The following is a 13,083-nucleotide window of genomic DNA, read 5'->3' on the forward strand; positions in this document are numbered from 1 at the left end:
CCATCCATCTAGGCTTTCCTATACTCTAAACTAAATTAAAACAATAATAAAATTCAAAGCCAGCCCTTATCATTCATATAGTTATCAAGCTTTCTCTTAAACTCAAGTTTACTGCCTTCACAACATCTGAAGGCATCCTGTTAGAAAAATAAAACTGTCTTAGCTCAAGATGGCTCCTACTCTGCCAAAATTTATGTGTCCCCCCTAGTTTAGTATTTTCACCATTAACAATGAAAAAAAAAAAAGAAGATGCATTAACACTATCAATTCTCTTAATAATCTTGATCACGAGTCAGATCCCTCTAACTTCCTTTTTCATATGACATCCCCTCCATCCCAGGTATCATTCTAATAGCTCTTCTCTGAACCCTTTCCAACAATTCAATTCCTTCCTAAGACTGAACACAATACTTCAAATGTGGCCTAATCAGTGACCTATACAATGAAATTATAACCTCTTTAAGACTTGTATTCAATATTTCTGCAGATACAACCTAAAATCCTATTTGCCCTAGCCCTAACAACAGCACACTGCTCGGATGATTTAAGAGAGTGATCAACCAGTACACCAAGGTTGCTTCCTTATATAAAACTGTCAAGGTTATTCCTGTCCAAATTATAATTCAAATTATCATAACCTACATGCATTATCTTGCATTTATTACAATTAAAACACAGCCAGCAACACATAAGACCTTAATATCATCAGCAAATTTCAATAATTTATTTACCATTCCTTCATCTATGTCACTGATGTAAAAAAAAAGCAGCAAAGGTCCTAAGGCTGAACCCTGAGGTACTCCACTTGTGACATTAACCCAGTTTCACAGAACTTCATTTATAACAACCTTCTGCTTTTTTTCATACAGCCACTATCCAATTAGCAAACTGATCCCCCACACTCAGAGATAATTTTTTTTACAAGCCTTTTATGTGGCACTTATGTGCTTTCTCAAAATCCAGATACACCAAATCACCCTTACTTTCATTTACATGAGCACTAACCTTTTTACAGAATGTCAAAATATTTGTAAGGCAAGATTTTGCCTTAAGAAACTATGTTAGTTATCCAATAAAATTCTAAACTTCATTAAATGACTTTGCAAAGCATCTTTTATCGGACTTTCCAAAACTTTTCCCACAACTGATGTGAGACAATTAGGCCTATAATTACTGGGACAATTTTTATTACCTCCCTTAAAAAGATGAGTAATATTAGTGTCAGAGTTAGTACAAGTGGGCTATGCAGTAGATGTCTAGGAATTGTTGGCAATAAACAAACAGTACACAATCCACTTGTTTCAAAACAAGTCCAACATGTGTACAAAATTTCTTTACACTAATGGATATCACAGTTGTATCTAAAATTCAAAATAATTCTCTTTTCTCGTAAAAAGTCCACAAGGGCTGATTCAGTTACTTTAGAACTCAACTGATAAGAGAAATTATTGATCTCCGTCTCACTATACAATCTGTGATAAATTAACCTATGTTACCCCATTGATTAGCACAGTACTATCAAGAACTTTAAATAATAGTCTCCTTTTTGTCAAAGTCCACATAGATGAGTTCAATTACTTTAGAACACCCTTTGACAAGACACATTATTCTCCTTATTTCTGTTAAACTGTGAAACTCACTTTAAAATATAGCCCATTACTAACAAAACAATCTAAACTAACCATCATGCAGTTTAACTTTCACTAAGTTTCACATACTTCCATCTAAACTAGTAGGAAAAACTTCAGACATAGTCTCCCACATGCAAATGTTCATTGGTGTGGGTTTGCCACTTGCTCTCATATTAGCTAATTTATTTTTGTCTTATCACAAAAGTAATTGGTTACAGTCTTAACCATCCAAATTTAAGCCTTTAATTTATAAGAGATACATTGATGATACTTTTATTGTAATCAGAGAACAAAGCCATGTCAAAAGTTTCAAGATTATTTAAATTCTAAATACAGGAATATCAAGTTTACAGTTGAAGAACAAAATGAACTTAAGTTACCTTTTTTAGGTCTAGAGGTCATCAACCTGAACAACAGGTTCAAAATCAGATACTACCACAAACCAACATTTTTTGGTCTGTACTGTCATTTTAGCACATTAATACCCGATTGTAACAAAATTAATTTAATAAGCATCTTAATTCATAAAGTGTATAAATTTATTAGCTTTTATTGTAGTTTGCATTATGAAGTTACCAATATTAAAAATGCCTTTCCTCTAGCACTTGTCAACAAAAGTATTTTTTAATATATTAATAAAGTTTACAAACCCAAGATTCCATACTTCAACATTCCTTAGTGTTAGTTAACCTTCACTGGTTCGTATGGCATCAAATTAAAAAGAAAAATCAAGAACATTCTGGAATCAACTTATTCCCAACTCAGCCTAAGAGTGACCTTCAAATGGAACAAATGATATCTAATTTTTCCTTTTTAAAGACAAAATGTTTCTTTCAAAAGTAATTGCTGATGGCGTATCAATACACATGTCCATACTGTAGGCATAGCTACATTGGGTTAATGATATGAACCCTAGCTCCCAGAGTTAAGGAACATGCACAAAGCAGCCCTTCCAACAACTCTGGAATTTACATCCATCTAAGCTTTAGCGAGAAGCCTAACATCAAACACTTCAAAATAATACACTCGGCAACAGAGGAATAGGCATTAAGGAAAAAGTAAGCACTCCTAATTCAAAACTGAACAACCAGCTAACAACACCTCTGCTGTATCTCAAACTCTAATACACTTATCATGCCTGATATGGCAATTAGTGAAAATTTCATTGAACAATCAAATGTCAATATCTACCTCAAATAAGAAAGCAGTTAAGTAATTTATGGACACCCTGTATCGCCAAAGTCACATAACTACCCTTATTCAAAATTTTAAATCAAACATTGACTGTGAACTAGGGTTCAAGGAAAGCTATCTAAGTACATGTATGAAAAATCCTGAAACATAATTCTATTATAAAACTTTTTTTTTCATACTTAAAACAAAATTTTAAAATTTCAGACATGGTATTATGTGTTGCCTGGGTGAACTGAACCTCTGTAATCTTCTTTAAATAATCCACATGATTAATATCTTCTTAGTCTAGTTACAGAGGAGTTTAAAGCATTTCACTTTAGCTTAAAAGTTAGTATAAAATTCTATTGTTATTAAAACCCAATCTGTAAGTCAGAGAGACATGTTTGGTGGATTGATTTCCTAACTAGTCTTTTTAAAAGTCTGAATAGATTTAAACTCCTTACAATATCTTAAAATCTGAGTTGCTCAACAGCATGGCCAAATGTGTATTAGTTTCCAGGTTATGAGGGAGTAAAACCCATACCCACATATAATATCCTACACAAAGGACAGTAGCTGTTGTGTAATACAAGATCTCTTCTTCAGCTCTATAAAGCTTAATTGCTGCTTAAGGTGGCTATGTGCAGTATTGAACATTTCTACTGTTTTGTGCAACAGGAACATAGTTTAACAAATCCCCTATATTCCACACCTTCATGGACAAACACTACTGAAATGCGAGTTCTTTTGGCAGTAAAGTTTTTGGGGGTTAAAAGATTGATCCCATTATTGGAGTAAGTTTCTTTTTTGTTCTAACTTGAATACTAGTAATCCTGATACCTCTCCGTAACCCATCTAATCCCCCTGAATTCAGTCCCATTGACATACAGTCTGAATGTTAAAGTGATGTTAGTCAGTTGTGATTGACTTTACAAGAAGGCTAAACTGGAGTACTTAGTATATGTCTATACAGTTTGCAATGGAGGTTTTTGTTTTATTAGTTAAGACTTACTGCTATTATTAATGATGAAAAATAAAATTATTAAGGCTACCGTTATTCATTGAAACACAATACTCAACTAGAATATGACATAATGGAAATTACTGAAGCTTGGCTAAATTAAAAAACACTGACTCGCATATTCCAGGTTATAAGTTATTTAATTATGAGACACTTTTTAAAAGGAAAAGGGAGGCTTTTATGTAAGGGACTGAAGACATAAAAAAATTGTTGTTAAGAAGTTGAATCTAAATTGGTTGCAGTCAGGTGTTTTTAAAGTAGAAAAGTTTAAATTAGCTTTTGTTTCAAGGTACCTGATTATCTTATCAGACAGATGATGTCAAATGACAAATTATATAATAAGATCAGGGTTGTTACTAATATGGATATTGATGTAATTATTAGGGGAGGCTCTACTTTAGACACATTGATAAGGGCTGTACAGAGTCAAATAATGAGAGAGAGAGGATTCTTAAAGTGATTTAAGATGTTTTTTTTATTCCAGATGGTAAAAAAAAAGAATCCAGAGGGGGATGCTATTATAGGTTTATTTTTAACAAGTAATTAAAATAAAGTTGGAAGAGTTGAAGTGGGAGAAATTTGAGAAAGTGATCATTGCATGATTAGGATTGAAATTTTGTTAAAAATAAATTAAATTTTAGTTCCAAATTTTACGAAAGCTAATCTTTAAGCCACAAGACAAGATTTATCATTGCCGAATTGGGATAATAAGTCAAATATGGATGTATGACATAGCTTTTAATTCTTGATAGGCACATTTCTAAATAGAGGAAAAGCACAACAGAGAGAAACCAAATCTAATTGGCTTACTAACAAATAATGATCAAAATCTGGAATAAATGGCACAAGCTAAAGACATGTTTGACATACAGAATAGAAAATTTACAGAACTATACGAAAAACTATGCATTGAGTTAAAAAAAAAAAGTATTTATGAAATGAAAAAGGGCTTATGAGAAACAGATGGCTGATACTGTTAAAACTAACAGCAAGTTAAAGGTAAACAAAATGTTAAAATGGAGATAGTGCCCCAAAAAGATGCTGATAGCAAGGTTTTTGTTGAAGACTATAATACAGCTAAGTTTTCCAATATTTTCTTTTCTTCTGTCTTTACAATACTCCTGATCTGAATCATGTAGATGTTAATCACTTTTTGGTAAGTAGAATGACTGAGAAGTTAAAAATAAAGCACCAAGATCAGAAAAGGTTTTCTCCAGGGGTTTTAAGGGAGGTCAAATATCAGACATGCGAGCCTCTCTCATTTTTTGCCAATCAACAGACAGTGGGCAGTTATCTGAAGATTGGAGTTGTTAATGTTACAATTTTTATAGGGATGACAATAATAGTCCTGGATATTATAGACTTGTTAACCCTTTCCATACAGGTCATGGGTGAAAGTCCACATCATCGTCTTTGTTGACTCGCATTCCAAATTTTATTAAACTACTATTTCATGAATTTATTTCAATATGTTTGGTATCAAACTGTAGATTATAATTCAAATTTTAGTACTATACAATACAAAATTTCTTAAATTAAAAACACAGATAAACATCAATTTTTGTGTGTCACGTGGCATGTTGAATGCAGCACTGGTTCAAATTAGATGTTTATGATGTCAAAATACCAAGTCTATAGTTTTGTATGAATCAGAAACTCAAATTACCAATATTGACAAGCTAGAATATAAAATAAGAATGTCTTATCTTTTCTATTGCTAAGATATTGCTCACGTAATAAATCAAACACTGACACCCTGCTCACCTCTTTCCATTTTTGGAAATGCTCCCTTATATACACTTATTTCTATATATGACGGAAAAAAACCACTCGAAAGCTCAGAATGTCACCTCACTGGCTTTTTCAGCCATTTTAATGGGTTTGGATTCCATCTTTTTCTTTCGACCCAAGATTTCAAGGAGGTAGGTTGTGTCTTTAGTCTGCTCAAAATTTCATATTTTTTAGACTAAAATACAGCTTACTTACTAAGCTTGATAAATTCTAGTGGAATTCTATGGTATTGATGTACTAATTTATGATTTTTTTAGTTATTCAACTGTATGTATGTATAAAACCTTAAAAAAATTATTTTGTTTCATATCCTCCACATGCAAAATTTTTAAGGGCTTAGCAACCTATGTCAAGTAGCAACCGAATATGAGAAAAGATAATTGTTTGCTTTACTTCTTTATTTACTGTTCTATGTTTTAAGAAAAACAAGTTTAAGAACTTATTGCTAAATAGCAATAATCTATATACATATATAATGCATAATAATTGCAATGTGACTGTATTTTACAAAGTACTAGTCTACTAAAACACAACTAAGACAGGTTATTTTGTAAAGACCAAAGGTCAGTTTTATGTTATTGGATACCGTAATGTGTGCCTCATCATTGTAACTTCTGTATTGTTAGCCAAGCATGGCTGAAAGGTCAATATAATAAAAATAATAAATATATATAAATGTATAATATTTTGAGATTTAAGCTATTTAGTCTAAAGAATTATGTTTTCTTGTTATAATTTATTGTCATTCTAGAATGAAAGAGGCATAATTTATATTTACTTCCTAATTTTTTACGGTGGTTACGAGATTGGTCAAATCTACTGAACCTGTACAGAGATTCATTACAGAAAATATAAAGTTTTTCTTGAGAAATGTTTGTTAACTATCTGGACATAAAGATTTTGCATGTGAAATTTGAAAATTTTCTGATCCATAAAAGTATTTTTAATCTTAAAATGAAAATTACTTTGCATGTTTGATAGGCAACATGGGAAAAGAAAAAAAGGGCATGAGAATAAACATTGCTTTACAAACCTTAAGACTTAATAAAAATACTTGATATTTTGCATATGAAAGCATCATAATGTTTACTGATAATCTGCCAAATTTCGTTAATATTCGCTTACTAATAGTATGAAAACTATAAGCACAAAATCATTAAGAGGTTGTTCCCAGAGACCAAGCCCATATTGAAAGAGTTAAGTCTTTTGTAGAGGAAACACTCTAGAGAAGATTTGGAAAATCCTTTAGTATAGGGATAACTTTTAGACTCACAGTAAGACAAAATGACTAGCATGAAGTAGCACAGAATTCTTTGTTATGGTAACTACAGTCATATATAAATCAATCTAACTCTTTGTATCTGACTTGATCAAATGCATTGCCAATAACAAATAATTATCATCTGATGTGAAATTACAGAAAACAGAACTTTCTTTAAGGGCAGCAATAACCTGTGGTAGTGATGCTTGATACATCTTGATGTTTCATGTAATGTTATCCAAAATATCATGATTTAGCCATCACAACCACCACAGGTTGTTGCTGCCTATAAAGAAGCTTCCACATATATCACAGATAGATGTCCTAAACCAGCAACTAAGCAGTAAAGAACTTAGATGACATAAGCTAGATGCCTAAGAACAGTTTTAAATTGGATATTGATTGAAAATCAATTAAAGTTTCTAAATGGTGTGTGAATTTGCAAGTTTTGTATTATTAAGTAGATTTTGGGATAACTTACAAAGTTAGGTTTTTTTCCCAACTTCCTTCATGAAGAATATTTTGGATCAGAAATATGGAGTTCAGGTGTACTGTTTGTAAAAGTCTTGGCCCAGCATTTTCAAAGTGGAAGTTTAATTTGTTCCACTGAAAATTCTAATAAATCCCATTTTTTCTTCTAGAATTCTGGGATTAACATTCCAGTTATTATTACTGTAAAATAAAAAAATCTGTTACATTGGTGTGGTGGTTGAGGTATTTAGTTCAAAATCAAGAAAAGTACTTTAAATGTTTATTAAAATGGAAGAAAGAATGATTCATACTGGTGGACCAAATATTTTGATGCTGAATTAACTATAGGATATACCACTATCTGTCAATCGATTCTTGTTTTGAAAAATAAAGCATTACCATTTTTGCTCAAATGAGAATTTATACAACCAAAGAAAATAACTTTAAAATAAATTTCCTAAATAATACTATTAATACAAATATTTTTCATGAAAGTCCTAATAAGGAAAACATATTTGAAAAGAGAAAATTATCTGATTTGAAAGATTATCAAAATCAGAAATTAAAAAAACTTGCTTATTGAAATATTCTAATATCTTTTATGACAAATTACCAAAGTTAGTTAACACAACTTTGATACTACTAATGAAAAAGCTGTATAAAGTAGGACATATCTTCCAGTAAAATTGTAGGTACTTAAGTTACAAATAAGTGATATGGTTAATGTTGGACATCGTGGACATCATTAGTAGTGATAGTAGAGAAAAAAAACAACTGGTAGCTTCAGAAAATTTTACAAAGCGATAGTAACAGAGATTCCCATTACCAGCGATCTGTTAAATGCAAAATTTATCAATCATCTGGTTACTGGCAAATTCCAGTAAAACCTGAAGACAAACTGAAACATGCATTTATTATAAATAACAGCCTTAACCAATTTAAAAGTTATGCATTTTCAATTTAAAACATCCTCCAGTTACTTTTTAAAGGCTCACAAACAAGTTACTAGAATGAATAAATAGTGTTTCTTGAGAGGCACACATAAATGATATAGTGATATTCTCACCAACTTTTGAACAACATCTAAAAGACCTTGAATTTTTATTTTACAAATTCATAAAGCAAAATTGTCCATCAAAGTTAGTAAAAAGTTGATAAAAGTGAATTATGTACATGTAAATTCAAAGTATCTTACTTAGGTTTTACAGTAATACCGGAAGGTATAAACACAACTTCTAACAAAGTTTAATCTGTGGAGAATTTTCCAACCTCAAAGAAATGTGATGAACCAAGAACTTTTTGGGAATATGTAGTTGGTATAATAAATTTGTACCAAGATTTTCCACAGTTGGCAAGCCTTTATATCAATTAGAAAGAAAAAGAAGTAAATGGAATTCAGCATGTGAAGGTGCTTTCCTAAAATTAAAGCAGGCTTTAATATCATCTCCATCATTATAGCTTCCTCAGATATATTAACATTATTATCCCCATACATATGCTTCAACAATTGGATCAGATGCAGTCCTATCTTAGAAAGCTGTAGATGTCAATGCAAGCAGAATACCCAACTTAGCCAACACAAATTACAGGATAACAGAATTAGAATATCTAGCTGAAATGTACCTAGATGTACATGGTGGAAACAAATCATGCTGTTCTGAAGTGACTGTAAACTGCTTCACACTAACTAGAAGACTAACACATTGGTTTCTGATATCACAAGATTTAAATTTTTCAACAATCCACATGAAAGGACACAATCAGAACTGTAACAATTACATCAAGTGGTGAATATGATATGTATGCAGAATATGGCTATGAACATGAATGTTAATTAGTGAATACAGCTGTAAATTGCAAATTTATATTTTGCCACAGGATCTACTAAACCTATAACATCTTTATTTTCACTCAGAGTTACCATAACATATGAATCTTCTTGATACAAAAAGCATGTGGTTTTCAGATTCACTGTCACAAATGACTTGATAGCAAGGGAAATGTTATTTAAGTAATTCAGTGTACTTGATCGGACACTGGTGGAATATAATGATTAGATATTTGCATTACATATTAAATATGGTTGACATTGTCAAGCAATCCAGGTATAATGAAAATTTTAGTCTAAAATTGTACAGTCTAAGCTAATCAGTTCAGATTGCTGTAGAACATTGTCAAAACTTTGCTGTTTTGTTAGCCTGTGCTGCCATAAAACAGTATAGTCAAATAATGGTGAGAAATTATGCTTCCAGTTGAAGATATCAAAGCTATTTTGCAGTTTTTTTTATTGTTTCTCCATGCACACTGAAAGTAAGTGAGCTTTTTCTTTGTGTGACAAAAATTTTAAAAGACTACAATTATTCACTTCAGAGTTAAGATGATCACGAATAATGAATATTTTAATGCTAGTAATAAACAACCTTTTAAAAACAATATATATTTTTCTTTAAGTAGACATTTAACGTTTCACTTTACAGCTTCTTCAGGAGCATTATACTAAAACACAAACCATAACTGACAATAAAAACTTCAAGTAAAGCTTTGTATTGTCATTAACAGTTTGTGTTTTAGTATAACGCTCTTGAAAAAGCTGTAAAGTGAAACGTTGAGTATCCAATTAAAAAAAAACTTGGTGTTATAAGGTCATTTATTACTAGTATTAAAATGTCTTTTATATACCAATATGTACTACATAAATTAACTCTTTTAGTATGAGCTCGGTCCCTGGGACCAACCTCGTAACCATTTTGTGCTTATTATACTTTTCATGTTATAACTTTTAAATTAGTAAGTGTATGTTAATGAAATTTGGCAGATTATCAGTAAACATTATAATGCTTTCATATGCAAAATATCAAATTTTTTATTAAGTTTTAAGGTCATGTCATCAAGGCAATGCTCTGTTGTTAATAGTAAAACTGTTAAAATTTTAGGGCGAGTTTACAGACATTCATTTCAATTCAAAAACAGGTAATTATTTTCTACACAAATCACTAGTTAGGCCTCACTTTGAATGGTATATAATTTTTGATCTCCCTCTCTAAGAAAAGACATTCACTTACTAGAAACGATTCCAGAGGTGTAAATGTAATGAAGTAACTTTACTTGAGTAACTTTTTCATTATGTACTTTTTAAAAAGTATTTATATTTTCAATTACTTTTCCTCTAACTTCAGTAATTTTTAAGAGAATTTCTTGTACTTTTACACATTTCATTACTATTCTCAAAACTCAAATTTGTGGCAGACAGTCAAAACGTAAGGCATGTGTGGGAACTCTAAAGCTACAGCATAGTTCTGGAAAGAGGGACTGAGAGGCATACCTGGCATGCTTTGTTAATGGTATAGAGATTTTCAAGTCTTTTTTTTTTCCAGTCTACCTGACATAGCCATACATTTGAATACACCACTCCCTGCCACCACTGTCTGCAAGTGTCTCTTCAGTTGTGCTGGGCAGATTTTCAACCTTTTGCATGCAAGGCTTGACTGTGACAACTTTAAAAACCAGTTGCTTCTCAAATTGAAGAAGAAATTTTGTGCATAATATAGTTGGTTGAATTCATATACTTTTTTTAATTCCTTATATAATATAGTTTTATTCCAAAACAATAAGATTTGTACAATATTCATAATTGGCCTTACTATTGTAACAAGTTCATGCATAGCTGCCTGTATGAGTTGGCTAAAACCCCAAGTGTAGTTGTAAATATCATAGTAATCAATTATATACAACAAATGTGTTCTAAAAGAATGACAAATCTTGCATCACTCTATTCACTGGTAATTTACATAGTTTGGTAAATCTTTTCCATAGAGGGTTTTATTTTTAGATCTTGTGGCCCACAACATACATGTGGGGTTTGAGAGAACTGCAGATAAGTGTACTTTTTACTTTTGTTACTTGAGTATTTATTCAGTAGATACTTTTTTACTTTAACTTAAGTAAATTTTTGGATGGATACTTTTACTTGTACTTCAGTAACTTTTTGACAAAGTACTTGAACAACATATTTCAATACTTTTTACACCCCTGAAGGATTCAGAGGAAGATGATTTTGGGGATGAAAATATTATCTTGTATGGACAGGTTAATATCTCAAAGAGAGGTACTATTACTACCATGGAGTTTGAAGTTAGCTTCTCTTTCTTATTCAGAGGATGACATTTCTGATACCACAGGAAAAAACTACTACTTTCAAAACAAGAATCTGTATTCTATAGTTAACTGTACTTGCTTGAGAATCTTAGCCATTTATTGATTTCAGGAGCCTCTCAAAACAACATTCTGGTGTCTTACATACTCTGCTTACCCTTTCTGTTGAGAGTTTAAATGATGATTTAAAATGAACTTTACAAGATTATTCATGGGATTAACTGTTTTTATTTTTATGACCTCTTCCTAAGGCAACAGTTTAATATTCAGAAAATAAAGAATATTTCAGGTATTAAATGTGAATGGTTTATGGAATGAATTGTAAATTCATAGATTTAACAAAAAACATAAGCTAAAAACTTTGTTACATGTTTACAGGGCCACAGAAAGTGGTATGACCAGTCAGGTCATGGCATGACCACTTTTTCATAGCATGTGTAGCTACAACTTATGTATTAAAACTTACTTATTTTAATTCAATACATTACCTTGTGTGGATGCAGTATTTGTAGTTAAAATGTCTGAAGATTCAATCTCATAATATTAAATTTTCAAAACGTTTCTGGGAGAGCATGTTCCAGATTCCCACTAGAAATGGCATGCTTTGCACACATCGTGTGTCACATTGTTTAGCTGTGGCAATGACCCGACCACTCAAAAATTGCTTAAGACTTAAGTTAATTCCTACAGTAGTGGTTTATCTGACAGTTTTATTTCTTTGAGCCTTCGAACATACATGTGGGGTTAAACAGGGTATCAGCCCTTCCTGTATTATAACCCACCGCTACGAGAATAATTAACGCCTATTATATTAATAATATGTGCACAGCAGTACATTTTAAGCGTTAGGCATAACCACCATTAAATATGCAAGAGTTTCGCTGCAAGTGCAATACACAATGACATTGCAGAACAGCCAACAAATATAAACAACATACGTAACATAGGCCTGTAGGACATTGGGAGTAGTACGAGAATTTAAGCGGAGTCAATTAACTCTACTACTACTACTTATCAGCCTTAACATAAAATTAGTTTAACAAGCACAGTACTATAATGCACTTAAATGGGCAGTTAATAACAAAATAGTGTAAACTCATGAGAATTACGTACCAACACCACACAACTTGTGAAATCTTCCTCAATGACGTTAATCCTACGAGGTCTGACCATAGCATCTCTTTCTTATTCAAAGGATGACATATAGGGGAAAAAGCATAAAAAAAACACAAAATGAGACAAAACTAAAAACCCCCTTTTTCATCCCTGATGAAGCAGCTGAAATGAAAAGTTTTTTTTTAATCATTATTATCTGGAAAGTAAATGTCGTCTCTTTCAACTTTATTCCTAAATGTTTAATTTTTTTCTATATGCACTACAGATTCTTAAACACAACAAAATGTTTTCAACAGTTAACCGAATTTGCTGTGGGTATATTTTCACAAATGGGGAGAACAAATAAATAACGATTAATGGTTACTTTATTGGTGATTGAAAGGTTCATAAAAAACCTACTAAATATATAATTGGTAATACCGGACATCAAAACTATCACTTAAACAGTATAATTTCTTAGCAATAAT

The 13,083-nt window shown here is 31.4% G+C and overlaps 1 protein-coding gene across 2 annotated transcripts in view; it reads right to left on the reverse strand.

Annotated features, from left to right (window-relative positions):
- LOC106457050 (UPF0538 protein C2orf76 homolog) overlaps positions 1 to 12,696 on the reverse strand; it is a 19,772-nt gene extending 7,076 nt beyond the window's left edge. For both annotated transcript variants that reach the window (XM_022382869.1, XM_013916432.2), the window contains exon 1: positions 12,614 to 12,696. In XM_022382869.1, coding sequence (XP_022238577.1) covers positions 12,614 to 12,678 — 65 coding nt within the window. In that variant the 5' untranslated portion in view covers positions 12,679 to 12,696. The remainder of the gene's footprint in view (positions 1 to 12,613) is intronic.
- Between the last annotated feature and the right edge of the window lie 387 nt (positions 12,697 to 13,083).

The sequence above is a fragment of the Limulus polyphemus genome, unplaced genomic scaffold, assembly GCF_000517525.1.
Source record: "Limulus polyphemus unplaced genomic scaffold, Limulus_polyphemus-2.1.2 Scaffold286, whole genome shotgun sequence".
In the NCBI taxonomy this organism is placed as follows: domain Eukaryota; kingdom Metazoa; phylum Arthropoda; class Merostomata; order Xiphosura; family Limulidae; genus Limulus; species Limulus polyphemus.